Consider the following 17,299-nt stretch of genomic DNA (forward strand, 5'->3'; position numbering starts at 1 on the left):
GCCCGCATCAGGCTCTCTGCTCAGCGGGGAGCCTGCTTCCCCCTCTCTCTCTGCCTGCCACTCTGCCTGCCTGTGATCTCCGTCTGTCAAATAAATAAAGTTTTAAAAAAAATAGAATTACTATATGATCCAATAATTTCACTACTGGATATATACCTGAAGAAAATAGATAGAAACACTAATTGAAAAATATATATATATATATACACACACACCCCTATGTTTATTACAGCATTATTTACAATAGCCAAATTATAGAAGCAGCTGAGATATGGCCATCAATAGCTGAATGGATAGAGAAGATAGGGGATATATATGGGATATATCTAGACCTATATATATCTGTCTATATAGATAGATAAAGGATATCTATATTTATAACAGACTACTACTCAGCCATAAAAAAGAATAAAATCTTGCCAGTTACAACAACATGGATGGACCTAGAAAGTATAATGCTAAGTGAAATAAGTCAGTCAGAAGAAGATAGATACCATGTGATTTCACTGATATGTGGACTCTAAGAAACAAAACAATGAACAAACAAGAAAAAAAAAGGCGCAACAGGACTCTTAAAAATAGAGAAAAAACTGGTGATTGCCAGAGGGGAGGTTGGTGGGGGGATGAGTGAAATAGATGATGGGGATTAAGAGTACACTTATCTTGTTGAGCCCTGAGAAGTATATAGAATTGAATCATTATATTGTATAACTGAAACTAATAGAACACTGTGTTAGTTTTACTTGAATAATAATAACAAAAAAGAACCACTTGAGTTGGAGGTAGGATAAACAAGCATAGAAGACTTGAGGCTGGGTTAGTGGTCAGAATCTGAGAGTAAGAGCAAAAAATAATCATGTGACCTAAAGAGTATTTTTGCACTACTTTAGAGTATGGAAGAGACAGTTTCATTTCTGAAATTTCTGTTGTCTTTCTATAGTGGTTTTTATAGACAATAGAACTGAATATTTAAGATTGTTTTGTTTTTAAGTGAACGTCAATAAGCATAGGTATTGATTTAATAATACAGTTTTTCCATCAAATATAGTTTGTTTGTCTCCAGTGTCCTTGCTGGAAATCGGTGCCTAGCAACAATCTCATAGCCTTGTGTCCTTCTGAGTGGTCCTTCCTACTAGAAAGTATTACTAGCTAAAGAATCTGAAAAGCCCAGCTCAGTTAGTGTAAGTAATTATGACGCATATTCTACCTACTTGTTTGCCTAAGCCAAATCAGGTCACGTTCCTTTGATTGGTTCAGGCAACTTTTAGGTGTCAGAGACAGCAGGGAGAGGGAGTAACCTACTTTAATCAGATTGATGGAGGTAGGAGGAGGGGATGAGAAGGATGGATTAAATGTCTTGATTTTGGTGGAAAAGTTAAAGAATATAGCCTGGGATCCAGAAAGGGAGGATATCTTTCTTTTTTTGAAGAGGGAAGGTTTTATAGATTCTCAGAAGCCTTTATTTGTAGGATAACATGCACCCTTCCACCCAGAGTGCATGTCAGTAATAGGACTTTTGCATGAATAGTGATGTTTCTGCTCAGCAGCTTCATGCTTATTCTAGAGTGCCACTTCCATTGTGGCTCTGGTGAAGGGCCAGGAATAAATCCACGCTGAGAATTAAGTTTGTCAAGGACTAGCGGGTAGTCAGAAAAAGGAGCTTAAGGGTCCTGCTCTGAAGTCATATGAGGCTCCTAGAAAGGAGTTGCCTTCGGAGAGAGGCAAGTACCTTTCTTCAGCAAGAACCAGGTTGAACCAGAAATTATGCCTAGTCATTCTTTTTTCTTATTCATCCAACCACTCACTCAGCAGTAACTTTTGCTCAATACCTACTATGCACCAAGTCCTTTAGATGGATTATCTTACTTAATCTTCTCAACCAGCTTCGGGAAGGAGAGTCTGTTATTGTAGGCATTTTATAGATGAAGACATGGAGACACAGAGAGGTTAAGTAACTCCTTCAAAATCATAATATTCTGACCCCAGAGTCCTAAGTCTTGGTGTTTCCTTCCATGGGCAGTATGGTTCCAGATCCACACAGTGAGTTTATCATGTGGTAATGCAGAAGAGAGGGGGAAGAGATAAGGGAATGCTATTGTCCATAAATGCAGATGTGTCTGAAAACCATCCAACAGCAAGTATTCTGCATATAGAGCACAATTATATGTTTTTTCTGTAGATGAGCATTGTGGAAAAGGCAAAGATGAACCAGAATTTTGAACTCAAAGAAAACATAACAGCAAATAATGATATAACTAGGGACTAAATTCTACAATCCAAGCCAATCCTGTCTAATGTAGTAGTCACCAGTCTCATGTGGTTATTTGCATTAAAATGAAATAAAATTAAACATTCCATTCTTCAGTTGCACTAACCACATTTGGTATTTAGTACTCACATGTGGCTAGTGGCTACCATACTGGATAGCATAAATGTAGAAGAGATGGTTCTTTCAGAGAGCACTGGTCCTACCTGTAAATGCCAGAAATGATGCAAGCAAAGAGTGTTGAAGACTGGAGTAATGATGGAAGCCTTCCTGTAGCAGGTGATGTGTAGGCTTGCTGTCAAGTATAAGGAATAAGGGCAGCACCTCAGAAAAAGCAGATGTATAAGACTGTTGAGTAGAGGAATGAGTTGAGGGTTGAGTTGTTGATGAGTAGATGGAGGGGAAGATGTCCAGCATGGGGTTTGATAAGGAGAAACATCTGAGGGGTGTTTGTTGGGTTATTCAAACAGTTTCTGAAATAGTTCGGATGTAATCATCTTTCTCTATGCCTGTATTAGGCTTATGCCCTAGTGAAATGCTGATGGTGTTCATTATTATTCCATTGTTTGTGCTGATGTTTTTGTTGGGGTCGCTCCAGTTTGTTGAGTGTTCACTCTGCACCTGCCAAAAACTTCTCTCTGCCCGATCCCAAACCAGCAGGCCATCCTGTCTCCCAAAATGAGACAGAAACACCTGTGGACGACTATTCCTGGAATCTCAACTGCCAAATGGGAGAACGGAGGAACTGGGGGTCAGTGAAGCAGTGATAGGGCTGTGCGTGGTCTGAGAGTAGGACAGCTCCAGAAGGTGGGCCAGCAGAGACCATGACTTCTGGGCGGGCTCAAAGAGTCTCAATGTCTTTCCCAGGGACCATGTCCTCCCTTAATTAGTGGGTGATCCATGAGTGTGTACAAATGTTTTTTCAAGGGTCGGGAGTCTCCATTATCACCTTCATGTGCCATTGTCAGCTGTGTACAATCTTGAGCATATCACTTCTCTTTTGCTTCTCCCTTCCAACCTACCAACTAAGAGGATCGGGCCCAAGGAATACCAGCGTGGCTTCCAGTTCTGATATGCAGAAGCTTTGTGATTTCTGAAGTTTTCTGTTCCTTCTTTAGACTGTCTAAGGCTTTTCCCTGAACGGGATTTGAAGGACATACATCTCCTAGAAATGGACACGTTTCCCCCTAAACTTTTAGAAGTTCTAAACCCTTTTATAGTGAAGAAAGATGCAGAGGCGACTTATTTCTGGAAGGAAACTGCTTATGGGTTTGCAGAAGCTGTGGCAGCATACTTCCCTGAGGCAAATCAGACTTTCTGGCACATTCTTTCCAAATGTCACAATTCAACAGAAAAACACCTTTTCCCCAGGAAGTTGGAGCAGCAGCTGGAACTGCTTATTTGTTGAAATCATGCAAACTCCAGAGCTGGGGGGTAGGTTGGGCAGTATGAGATTTTAATATACATTTAGCAGAAGTTAATGAAGAAGTCCACAGCTTAGGGGCAGCCAGTGATGTTTCTGTTAATGTTATTAAATATTAATGAGGTGCTTTTTCTCTTTAGGGCTAAACAGCATGCCTGATGCACCTTTTTAAATTACTGCATCCCTAACAGGTAGCAGAGCTGAACAGAACTGCTTAACATGGTTACATTTAGGAAGGAGCATTAAGACATTTCTCTTCTTCCCAAAGCTGTTTAGGAGGGCACCCTTCCTTCAAAGGTTACTAATATTTCTTAGGGTTAGCAGAACATTCAATAGATTTAGCTCATAGAGCAACTGGGGAATTTTCTAGAAGCAATGCAGATACACCACAGCCCAAACATGTCTACAGATAAGCAATGTTTAGAAATCAGATATTCAGTGCTGTGCTGGTAAATATTTAACTACTGGCTCTCTTAGAACAAATAAATAAATAAGCCTTCATTAGTAGCATTTGCTGATTGTTATAAGTATCCCCAAATGTGGCTGATTTTGAGATACCAATGTAACATTAGTGAATACAGAGATGTCCAGTAGCACATTATATAGTATTTCTACCACACAGACACATAAATGGAAATAACCTCAGGAGCATAGGTAAAATAATAATACATAATGTTTTATATATAACAATATTTTTATAATAATAAATGTAGCAAAATCATGAGGCATCTGTGTGTTCGTTACCTTTCAAATATAATTTATTTAAAATTTGAAATAACTTTTAAGTTGTTTTTTTTTTAAGATTTTAGTTATTATTTGAGAGAGAGAGAGTGAGAAACAGCATGAGAGGGGAGAGGGTCAGAGGGAGAAGCAGGCTCACTGCTGAGCCGGGAGCCCCGTATGGGACGTGGTTCTAGGACTCCAGGATCATGACCTGAGCCTTTGGCACACACTTAAACAACTGAGTCACCCAGGCGCACCCCTCCGCCACCATTTCTAAAAAATATTTTATTTATTTACTTATTTGAGAGAGAGAGAGAGAGAGAGAGAGCGAGAAACAGCATGAGAGGGGAGAGGGTCAGAGTGAAGTAACTTAAGTTTTGATACTGGCTGTGTTTAACAACCATTAATGAGCTTGCAAAATTCCTGAACTTTTAAGTCCATTCTCATGAGCAGTTACAAGCTGCTACAAAGTCCCCAGTGAACTTGCCAGTTGGGAGATCTCTAATCATTGATCAGGAGGCATGGCAAAATATTTGCTTGACAGACATCTCCCTTTCTCCTTTTCTTCCAGTTTCATATAAACATGCCATATCTTGAGATACAGTCTTGAGATTAATGGTCTTACGTGCTACCTATCTAGCCCAGGCCTCTGTAGCAAACTTGGGATGCTTTCTGTGGTCCACACTGGAAGGTCAACTATGGGCTCACATCTGCCTGCAGAGATAGACCCAAATGCAGAGGCATAATTAGTGTGATTACTTTTAAGCATAATTGGAGTATTCATTCACTCAGTAAATATTTAGCACCTCAACATCCTAAGTACTGTTCTGAACTCTTACATGGGCAAACAAAATGAACAGAGGTCTCTGTAGATTCAATGTTTCCAACATGCTATGGTCACAAAGATTTTGTCTGGGAAATCAGGGAAGGCCTCATCTGACCTAGATATTGAAGAAGGATACTTAGCAAACTACCAGACACAGACAAAGTAGAGTGCTTCAAGGCCAGAGACTAACACATGCAGAGACAAAGAGGGTTGCAAAGTTGGCCTGGATTGTTCAGGTAGGCATCTGGTGTGGAGGAAGATGGTGAGGAGGTAGAATGTGGTGATGCTGGGAGGACATTTTATATAATCTCATCAGTTAGTTGGTGCTTCCTGTTGGTACCACTTCATACTGTATTACCATGTTCTCCTTTGGTTGGATTTGAGGCATGTTGTATCCCTCTCCCCAAAGACTCGAAGTCCTTGAGGGCAAGGACTATTGCACTTCTTTCCCAGGACAGTGCACATATTGAGTAATAAATAAACATGGACTTGAACTTGTATTCCTATCTCCTTTCCATTCCTACCCTAGTCACACACATAGACCAAAATTTGCCTCCATTTTCATTGGGCTTTAATTAAATCTTGGCTCAAAGAACAGTGGAGGAGAAAAAGAAAGGAGGGGTAGGTCTGGAGAGAGTGATTTTCCTTGCTGTTTTATGTTTCATTAACACTCAGTGGATCAATATTCAAATCCAGGCTGTTCTGCCTGGCCTGTGGGTTTCAGGAAACCCTTGGATGCTTAACTTAGAAGCATGAATTCTCCTGCCAAGTGAAGCCACCCTCACTGACCTCTGGTTGGTTTCAAGAGCAATAATACTTACTTTATTACTTTTTTTCTACTCTGACATTTATGCATCTGGGAGCCTTATGAAACTCCCAAGAAGTAAGGAAACACCATTCGCATTTCAGATGGGGGCCCTCCTCTCTACACTGGTATATTACTTCTTCATTTTGAAATGGGAGGGAAGAAGGGGGAATCATACCTGACTTTCTTTTTTATTATAGTGAGGCTTTTGTGAAAACACAGAAAAGAACCACGATTTTGTGGTGTTCTTATAGGGAAACAGGAGCTGTGTTATATGTATTTGAGACAGTTTGAATGGCTGTTTGTTTTACAGGAATGCAAATGTATATATTTGTTTGAGGAAGAATTTGTAGGAAAAGTTAAAATCTGTGAAATTAATTTTGGAATAACACCTGTGGACTCTTACCCAGAAATGATCTTGACCTTTAAAATCATCTTCTTGGTTGTCATTATCACCTACTTCTGTCAGTAATTCCACTGTGATCCAGCAGATTCTTTTAAGCTTCTAGCATCCCTGATACCCAACTTCAGCCAGTGTACCTGCTATAGGCTATACATCCATACCTTTTTTAAACCTGGAATCTTCATTTGATAATACACTATGTCTTCTGCGCACTGGATTTCCAATGATTGAGGATTATTTCTAAACCTAAAACTCCATTCACAAAGTCTGAATATTTGCTCTTTGCCGGGAATATTTGAAAGAATGCATTGCAGCTTTTTGGATGTAGGGATGTATTTGTGTTTATGTATGTAGGTGGGAGGATGTTTTAGCGTTTATGTGTCTATACCAGTGGGCAATATTCATTTTCTGGACAGTGACTATGGCTATGAGAGACACGGAGAGAGCCAGTGTGTCCCAGCTTTCTGGTACAACCCAGCATCCCCATCAAAGGACTGCAGCCTTGGTCAAAGCTACCTAAACAGCACTGGGTAAGTAAAACACCTAAAGAAACTCTACTCACTATTCTTCTGTTTCCTTAGGTTGCCATTAAAGGTAGCATTTCTGCTGAAGCAAGTTGGAGCGTAGAGAGTTTGTTTACAAGGGGCTTCTGAGGAAGGCTGAGGAGTTCTTTACCTTTTTTTGGAAATATCTGAAGAGATTTCTGACTACTATATTCAGTGCGTTTTTCCATTTGCCTCTGACAGACCATAGCTATGGTTTTGGTCAGGCCTTCTCTTCTGGAAAGAGATGCCACCTTATTTTGGAGGCCCTGAGGGAAATAAATTAATACAAGTGGTAGACACATATTACAGGGCTCTCCAAGGATAGATGAACTAAGTCTCTTCTTGGCTGGTGCTGGAAACTGAAACTAAAAATTCAAAAGTCCCATTCTAGGGCTCCCTGGAATAAGAAGATCAAGCCCCACACTTTCTTTAATGGCCCAATGATGTGTGTGTTTCTCTTCCTGCTCACTTACAGTTACTCAGGTGTTTGAAAAAATATTGCCTTAAAGACTTGTTGTCTTCCCCTCTCCTTTGCCGGAAGAGAGTTGGAAAATGGATTGGTGGTCTGAGACAGCATTTTTCAGATTTTAATGTGCTATGTATGAATCACCCGGTAGTCTTGTTAAAATGCAGCTTCTGATTGGGTAGATCTGGGGTGGGACTGAGATTCCTCATTTCTGAGAAGCTCCAGGAATGTTGTCATTGCTGTCCTGGGACAACTCTTTTGAGTAGCAGAGGATAAAGGTGTTCTGGACTCCGGCCTCAACTCTTTCAATGGGTATTCTGACATTTCACATCGGTTACTCACCATCTCAGTGCTTTTACCTTCTCTGGTTATAAAATATTGGTTGGTAGGTACTGTCTACTCACGTGATGTCTACAGAGGGTTAAAAAAAAAAAAGTGATGGAAGAGATGTACTGAGTGGTGTAAGTTACCAAAAACCAAGAATTTTTAGCTCAATATTTGGTTCTAGGGGACTGTTGCTGGGCCTTGAGCTGGGGTTTAAGCACTTTTAATGTAATTTTATTGTAAGTGTCGGGTTCAGGCGTTGGAGCCATTCACATTACAGATCCAGCAGCATGAACTTAGAGATACAGTATCAGAAAACATAGTGTTATGAACTTTGAGGAAAAGGAATATGATGGGCACAGATGGTCAACTAGGCCACCAAATTACATTTCAACATCTCTTATGATCATGTGACACACTTAGGTATACCCAATTTGAAGTGACTTAGGCTTAACTCCAAATAAGGTAAAATCCCAAATAGCCAACCAAATAAATCAGGGAGATTAGAAGGAAAGACAGTTTGTATTTTTTCAAAAGACTTACCGCAAACATCTACACATATCTCTAGTTTGCTTAAATGTTGGCTTACATTACAAGTTGTCGACCAGCTGGCCAATTGAGGTTGAAGAGGAGAGTAGAGGATATCCAGTTCACTTTAGAATAGGTTGCCCACCAAAATACCTGCCAGAAGTAAATATTAAATATCTTGTAAATGACTAGAAGTCAGCAAAAAAGTGTACGTTGATCACAGAAGTTTGATGGTGTAGTGTAGTACTGACCAAAAGAACTATAATATGAGCCACGGATGTAATTTAAAATTTTCTAGTAGCTACATTAAAAAAAAATTTAAAGGCAAAGTTGATTTTAATAGTATATTTTCTTTAACCTAATATGTCCAAGATAGTATCATTTCAACATGCAAGACTAACCACATTTTAAGTGCTCAGTAGCCACAGGTAGAAAGTGGTTAGTGTATTGGACAGCACAGCTCTAGATCCATTATGAGTTCAGCAGACAATTAAAAATAATGTGTATCTACAAGGGGATATGTTGTAATTCTATCTGAGGCAGTTAATACACACAACATTTGCTTAACATCCTCCTGAGATCTCTGGATGGAGATGTAGGGCTGGTAGTTCAGCAGTGTTTGGGGGTGGGAAGTGGAGAAAGGACCAGAAAGAATATCAGGTATAGTGGAAGATAAATGTCATTCATAAAAGATTTTGTTTTGTCTGCCTTCAACTGAAGGGCTATCAGAAGAAGGCAACGTGGATGGTTGGGTTAATTACTTCTGACATATAGGGTCAAAGAAGACGGGATATGATGATGGTGGTGGTGCATTTATATTATGCGGGTTTACCAGAAGGTTGATTGCATGCCGCCTTATAGATAGTGGAAATAATGTCCGTCCTACAGGTCAGGATGGTGGACAAGCCATTGGCTCAACTTCCCATGCTCAGATCAGTGGTCAAGTGACGTGACATGTCATCACTATGCACAAAGAGGCCCTTGTCCTAAAAAGCCACAGTGCTTTGTGGGGAGGTTTCCCATGCTAATAACTTCTCTGAGCTAATTTCCCCTCAGCAACATGCTTCCGATCTGCCATTTTTGTCAAGTGGGAAGTGAAATATTAGCAAGGAGAGAAAAGATGCTATAAAATAGCCCAGTGGCTCTGGAGCCAGGACTAGTATGTACGAAAGGATGGGTTGATGTCCTGGGGGTAGAGGGAAGGCAGGAAGAGGCGTCCTGATGAATCAGAGTGAGGGGTCTGACCTTCTCGCTGCTTGGAGCTACAGAGAGAGCTGGAGACGGCCTTAGGGAAGTACGAACAAGGCCCTCCCTCACAGAAAGGAACACCTGCTTTTCTTGCTCCACTAGTCCAGTGGCTTCGCCTCCTTCCATCGCACATGTGAGTCAGACATTGATTTTTCTTGGCTGGTTTAGACACTGATCTGATCTGTGGCTCACCAGGTAGGATCAATAATAATGTTTAAAGAGCTGCTCTTCCTCAGATGGAGGGATAACAGTTCCTCAGCTTTGTTCGTTGAGACTCAGTTTTTAGGAGCCACTGTGTGAAACATATCTCCCTCTGGTTTTCTTGCACTCTTTTTTCTAACCTGTGCACACGTACACACGCACACATGCACACACATGTACCTCACACCACCGACAACTGTCAATACTCCTCAGGTACCGGCGGATTGTGTCCAACAACTGCACGGATGGGCTGCGGGAGAAGTACACGGCCAAGGCCCAGATGTGTCCCGGAAAAGCCCCTCGTGGCCTCCATGTGGTAACAACCGACGGACGCCTGGTGGCAGAACAGGGGCATAACGCGACCTTCATCATCCTCATGGAGGAGGTTGGTGTTGTCCTGGGTCTCTAAGGTCATAACTCACTGTTCCCAGAGAGGGAAGAAAAAGATCACGTGTCCCCATAAGGCCCAATCCCAGAGTCAATGGTGAGAAGACACAAGGAGTAAAAGAAGGCTTAGATATTCAGGGACCTCGTCCCTTCATCCCACATCATGGATCTAGGCTCCAGGTGGCCCACTTGTCTCTGGGAGATGCGGGTCTGGGTATATTCTTTGAGGTCCTCCCTAAGGGTCTGCTTTGTTGAAGGAATGTTTATCACCAGAGGACCATGTATTCTAAATCTTCCAGAAGAATGGAATTCTTTTTTCTTTTTTTTCTGTTACTCCCAGAGCCTCTTTTGCTTTATTCTAACCCTTAAACCCCCCTGATTAAAAAAGCCCATAGGGCTTTCAAAGGGTCTTGAAAGTATGAGTGTGAGTGTGGGGGAAGATCATTGCCAATCTTTAAACTTATTTGTATAGAGAATGTCACATTAGTTGCTTTTCCATCAGCTAGTTGCTCCATTATTTCACGTTTTTGTGTCTTTTGCAATCGGGGCAGTAAAATCAGCCTGCATTCATTCATTCAAGGATGGAAATAGCTCTGTCTTATGCTTCTTGCTCCCTACATGAGCTATTTCATCTCTTTCCCAAACCAGGGAGTTTTTCAGGCACTCCTTGTTGAGGTGGTGGGGCAAGAAAGCTTGCCTGATTTACAAAGCCCTCTAAATTTGTATGCAAATTGCTCTGTGCTCTTCAGATCTTGGAAAGAGACCAAAGCAAGCCAGTTTTTTTCCCAAATGTGAATACTTTAGAAACCTTTAAAATCTGGCCCATACTGAACAGGATGGTGAAGGTTCCTTATCCTGGGTTGACAGATTCTTGAGCCGTCACCCACACTGGGGGCTTGAATTAAAGGACTTTAAGATTCAGAGGAGGTCATTATCACATTTCCACTAGGGAGTTTCCAGGACCAGCATTATAAAAGCCTTCTCTTGAATGGATGTGAAGAGCCACGATCTTATCCATTTGAATTGCCTCCAGTTCATTTCCACTTCAATTTATATTCATAAACTCAAGGGTAGTCAACATTGTGCAGGGGGCAAGGGAGCACGTATCAATATTTCACTCACATCTGGGTTGCCATGGGTGATGAGGCAGAACATGAAACTGTGATCAGTGCACATTCACTGGACGGGAGGATTGGCTCATAATTCCAAAATGATGTGTATCCCTTTTTATTCCATCAACCCTCTTTGTAAATAGAGAGAGCTGATTCTTCTTTTTTACCTAGGATCCTTGTTTTGTGGTCAGGTTCAATTGCATTTATCCAAAGTCATTGACCTACTATAGTGGGAGGAGGAACAAGGAAGGGTGGAGTTCAATATCACCTCTTAAGCCAAGTATTAGCTTAGGATGGTAAGATGTACTCACCTGAACCCATGCCCTCCTACCACCAGGCAGCAGCCAGGGGGCTCTTGCTCTTCCAAGAAGCAGAGATTGGTGAGCTGTGATGGTGGAAAAGGCTTCAGGGAAGAGGGGTGTAGGCAGGTTTAGGGAAATCCAAGGTCAACAGAGTGCAGATTTAATTTTGACTGGTAAGCAGGATTCATGTCTAGACTGGGAATAACCATCCTATCTCACAGAGTTATTTTGAAAGTGTTGTATAGAGTATGTGTTAAGTGATTAGCATAATGCTTAGAATGTAATAATAAATCTCAAAACATGAAACAATTATAATTATAGCAATGTAATTGAGAGCATCAGTGTTGAAACCAGACTGCCTGTGTTCAAAACTTGTCTCTTCCACTACTAGCTGTGTAACTTGGGTCTACTTACTTAATTTCTTTTTGTCTCCATTTGTAAAATGGGGAAGTAATGCTTTTTGCATTATAAAGTTGTGAGATTAATTACTTGGAACTGGAAAGAAATTTCCTAAGTGTCAGCTGTTACTATTATTGCTATTGTTATGATTTTGACACAGGAGATGAATAATTCAACCAAGTGTGTGAGGAATCCAGGGAATGCCTCAGCCTTCCCACTCCAGAGCTCCCTAGAGGCTTTATGCTATCCCCTAGTGCCCATTCAACCAGCTCAGGCTGCCCAAGCTTGGGTATAACAGGTCCATAGTAGGGATAACAGGTCCATAGTACTGCCCATAGTGCCTGCTAGATATCAGATAAGGGTCTGATTGCTAATTGTGTGGAGGGTGCTTCAGACTCCTCGGAGTGGCTCTGGGTCCACAGAAGGGTGATGCTGAAGACACAGGACCAAGCATCCAATAGGAGTCAGACCTGACCATGTCAACGAGCCCTGGCCAACTGCTGTTCCTCCCGTTCAGGGTGATCTCCAAAGGACAAACATCCAGCTTGACTTTGGGGATGGAATTGCAGTGTCCTATGCTAACTTCAGCCCCATTGAGGATGGCATCAAGCATGTGTACAAGAGTGCAGGAATCTTCCAGGTGACGGCCTATGCGGAGAACAGCCTGGGCTCCGACACTGCTGTCCTCTTCCTACATGTGGTTTGTAAGTAGCCTGAACCATCTCCTTTCTTATGCTCCTTCCAGTTGACAACTCCCGCTGTCCACAGACTTCTAGGATGCAGAGTTGAGACTAGATGTGGCATGACTACTACACCAAGTAATGACCCAAATTGAAAGACTGAGATGTGTGCTCATCCATGTTTCAGTTTTCTGATACTGAAGTAGATTATTTTGCAAGTTGGGATAACATTGCCAACTGAGTCCTTCTTTTCAGTTCCACTGTGTACTGATGGAAGTGTACACAGGCAGATACACATTCAGGTCAAAGTCCCTTCCCTTTGCTTTAGAGACTCATAAAGATCTAGGAAGAAGAAACTCATCTGGTTCACAGTCACAAGTTCATTTTCAAGCTGCTATGAGTGAAGGCAGCCCAAATCAAAGGAAGTTTCTAATCTCTGTTGGAAGACCCAAAGAAGGATTAGAGAGACATGTTTAGATTTTGTAAATGTAGTACTGAACACAAAAAAGAACTTAATTCTTACATACAAGGTTACTGCAAGTTCATTCCTGTTATGAACAATTCTAAAGACTCTCCAATTTTTTTTGTTTTTGTTCTAGAATATATTTCACTGTTATTGACCATTGCTTGGCACAAATCAAAAACAGCTGAAGTTCTAAACTACTTTGTCGGGGATACGTTTTGTGTATCTGCTATCCTGGGACTTAAGTCATGTACACTAGAATTTAAATAGTATGATTTTAGAATGTTGGGTCAAGACATATGCTTATGAGTCTGGTATTGATTTCCTATGCCTTTATCAGTGATATTCATGAGCCTAAAGGATTCCATAGTTATAATTTATATACCTCATGATGTTTTGGGAGTAATATGCTACTTATGGTGAAATGTATATTTAAAAGGGTCTAAGTGAATACAAGGAGTACTTCCAACTCAGTGACGACAAACTCCACTATATAAACAACCCACATTTAAAAGTTTTCTGGAAACCTGTAAACCACCTAGTCTCCTAGCATTTTGATCCTAATTGTATCACAAGGACGGTGAGAGGGGTTGTGCATAAGAGGACACCCAAATTATAGATCAGTTCTGTCGTTAGAGATGCCAGGCTACATGGCCATGAGATAAATTATTTCTTCTGTGGGTCTTCTGAACTCCAACTTTAAAATGGCTTAATTCTAACTGGTACTTTGCCTCATGGGGCTCTTATTACAGCAAATAGGGACTATAAATAAAACACCCAATTATTTACTAATTTATTCAACAAGTGTCTGTTGATATATATATGCACTCTGCAAGGACCTGGGGAAGCAACAATACAGACATGAATGGCCTGGGCCTGGCAGAGTTTGCATTCTGATAGGGGAGGCCAGGTGCTACTAGAACTATGGGCCACACTCCACCACCTCTACTCATTTTGTGTCAGAAACACAAGGTCAAAAACCCAGGCAGGTGGTGTCCCAAGCATTCATAAGCCAGAGTTTAGAATAACAGGATCTCTGTTTGAAATCTGATCATTAGCCTTTGTTAAACGTATAATATTGGTCAAATTTTGTACTCTTTACAAATTTCTGATTCCTCATCTTAGTACTTAAGTTATAAGGAAGCTATGAGAATCAGACTGGATTATATGTATGGCTCGGGGGTCCCCAAGATCACACCGTCACGTTTTTGCTTCTCTAAAAAGACTTATAGGACTCTACACATAATAATACTCAGACTCTGATTTATTACAGGGGAAATAGCAAGATCAACAAAGGGAAAAGGGCCATGGGGCAAAGTCTGGAGGAAACCATTTGTGCTCTCCTCCCCATGGTGTCACACAAGACATGTGTAATTCCTCTAGGAAGGAGTTCCAGGAACATGTGGGGAGGGCTATTTACCAGAGAAATTCCTTAGAGACTCAGTACCCATGTTTTGTTTTGTTTTGCTTTGCTTTTATATTAATTAATTTTTAAATTTAAATTCAACTAGCCAAGTTATAGTACGTCATTAATTTCTGATATAATGTTCAATGATTCATCATTTGAGTATAACACCCAGTGCTCATCATATCACGTGCCTTCTTTAATGCCTATCATCCATTATCCCTTCCCCCTACCCACATCCCTTTTCTTAATCCGCAGTTTATTTCCCCGAGTCAAGAGTCTTGTATCATTTGTCTCTCTCTCTCTCTCTCTCTCTGATTTTTTCCCATTAATTTCCCCTCCCTTCCTCTATGGTCCTCCGCACTATTACTTTTATTCCATATGTGAGTGAAACCATATGATAATTATGTTTTTCTGGTTAACTTATTTCACTTAGCATAGTACCCTCCAGTCCTATCCATTTTGATGTAAATGGTAGATATTCATCCTTTCTGATGGCTGAGTAATATTCCATTGTATATATGAACCACATCTTCTTTATTCATTCATCTGTTGAAGGACATCTCAGTTCCTTCCACAGTTTGGCTATTGTGGACATTGCAGCTAAGAACATTGGGGTGCAGGTGCCCCTTCTGTTCACTACATCTGTGTCTTTGGGGTAAATACCCAGTAGTGCAATTGCTGGGTCATAGGGTACCCATGGTTTGTATTGAGGACTAGTCAAGTAGGCATTCTCTGCCACGTATCTGCCAGAATTCCAGACATCTCAAGGAAAGTACGTATTTAGAGTAAACCATGTTGTTGGCATAAACAGTCTAGGCATAGTGAACCACTCAAAGCCAAGTTTCCAGGTGCTAGCAAGAACTAGTCTTGCATACAAGACTTTCTAAGGATGACAATTTGAGGTCTATGTTAACATTTTCCTGCACAGTGTACGAAATGCCACTTACACCCAGCTTGGCTCATGATGAATGTGGCCTGTTATAGTAATTACTAAATACTACCCACTAACTTTCTGTCTGACACTACTGCTGCATTTAAAAATGAAGACAAAGAGGGGCGCCTGGGTGGCTCAGTGGTTTAAGCCTCTGCCTTTGGCTCAGGTCATGATCTCAGGGTTCTGGGATCGAGTCCCGTATCGGGCTCTCTGCTCGGCAGGGGGCCTGCTTCCTTCGCTCTCTCTGCCTGCCTCTCTGCCTACTTGTGATCTCTCTCTGTCAAAATAAATAAATTCTTTAAAAAAAAAAAAAAATGAAGACAAAGAGAGAAAATTTACTTTCCTCTCTCCCAACCACTTTCCCCACCCATATTCCTAATTCCACCAATAGTGGACCTGCCTGAAGGGTGTAAAGCCCAGTGTATCTTAGTGGCAAAAAATACAATAGCTAGGAACCGATTTATACTGTGGGTTATGTACTTAAAGGAGGAAATGTTCCTTGAAACTTTTATCATGCTCATAATTCCCTCCACATCAATCATGGCTGCATTTACCAGACAGTTATTATAGCGGAAACTGCTCTTGGCCTCACCTTGGGCCATTAGCTAACAAAAGTAGTTGTTAGCCACCCATAATAACCAATCTCACATAGATTATTAGATTTTTATCAAAAAGAGCACTATTTGACAGGGTTTTAGACATTTTCTGTGGTCTCTCTTGAATCCCTTCAGCTTTCTTCTCCCTGGTCTATGGTGTGTTCATCCCTAGGTTGAAGCCTGGAGCTTCTGTCTCAGGTTCTTTGCCCTAAAAAGCTGTTACATGTTGTTGTTCCTTGAGATTCTATTTAGCCAAACACGCTTGTCTTAAAGCTGGAATACATGTGATGTTTGATGGCGTGCCAATTCATGGAAGCCATATCCTTTTGTTTGGCATGAGTCTAGGCAGAAGGAGATCTCGTTTTATCTTTTTGGGCATAGGTCCCTGACAATGTGTGGCTGGACCAAGGCCCCTGAGTGACAGAAAGCTGAGAAGAATTTCCAGGGCCACAAGCCATTAGCAGTATCATCACTTAACTGAGGAAAGGCCCGGGGTTCTGAAGAGCTGGCAGGGGAATGAGCTTCATGTATTTCGAGGAGAGAAATAACAGGAATTTTAACTTTAAGGGTAAAGCACCCTTTTCCCAGTAGGGGAGGAATGAGCTCTGCATCTGGGCACCGAGAAAGACTCCGAGGTGTTCTTGTAAGACACAAAGTTCTCGCCTTCCTGCCAGGACATGGCTGGTCAGGGACTCCTTCCTACTGTCTCATTCTCTTCCCCACAGATCAGCAAAACACAAACAACAAAGAAAGATAAATCACATAAAGTCCTACAAATGAGTAAATAAAGTCACAAAAGGAGCCAGTGTTTACTCATACCTTGTGTTTCATTTTTTTATTGTTTTCACAATCAAATCATAGAGAAATAATTGAGCAGACTTTCTTATTGAAAATAACTAACCCTTCAGCCAATTGTGTTTCTGAAGCAACAAGGTTAAAATGATTTGCTAAAAGAAATTATTTGCTGGGAGAAACCTTCAGGGTCATCTGTCTGTGGTCAGAGAGATGTAGGCACAGATTATTCTCATATGGTAAATACACAGATTCTCGAACTCTTGTTGCTTGTTCTGAAAAATGCAGTGTGGACAGGGCCAAGCTGACCAGGCTGCTCCCTTCACTTAAACATCAGTCTTTGTCCCAACATCTTCTCCCCCAAACATATATTTACCTACAACATAGAGTCAGATGAACTCCCACTGTCTTTGAGGGACTTCCACCCAATGATACACGGAGACAGTGATGGTGGCGATGGTGATGGTA

General features: G+C 41.2%; 1 protein-coding gene across 1 annotated transcript in view; it reads left to right on the forward strand.

The window, feature by feature from the left end:
- Positions 1-17,299, forward strand: part of LOC111145125 (sortilin related VPS10 domain containing receptor 3) — a 584,701-nt gene that overhangs the window by 537,500 nt on the left and 29,902 nt on the right. Inside the window, exons 17-19 of the mRNA XM_022499799.1 lie at positions 6,863-6,976; positions 9,972-10,143; positions 12,476-12,662. Of these exons, the coding sequence (XP_022355507.1) occupies positions 6,863-6,976; positions 9,972-10,143; positions 12,476-12,662 (473 nt within the window). The remainder of the gene's footprint in view (positions 1-6,862; positions 6,977-9,971; positions 10,144-12,475; positions 12,663-17,299) is intronic.

The sequence above is a fragment of the Enhydra lutris genome, unplaced genomic scaffold (assembly GCF_002288905.1).
Source record: "Enhydra lutris kenyoni isolate GAN:26980312 unplaced genomic scaffold, ASM228890v2 scaffoldscaffold12, whole genome shotgun sequence".
Classification (NCBI taxonomy): Eukaryota; Metazoa; Chordata; class Mammalia; order Carnivora; family Mustelidae; genus Enhydra; species Enhydra lutris.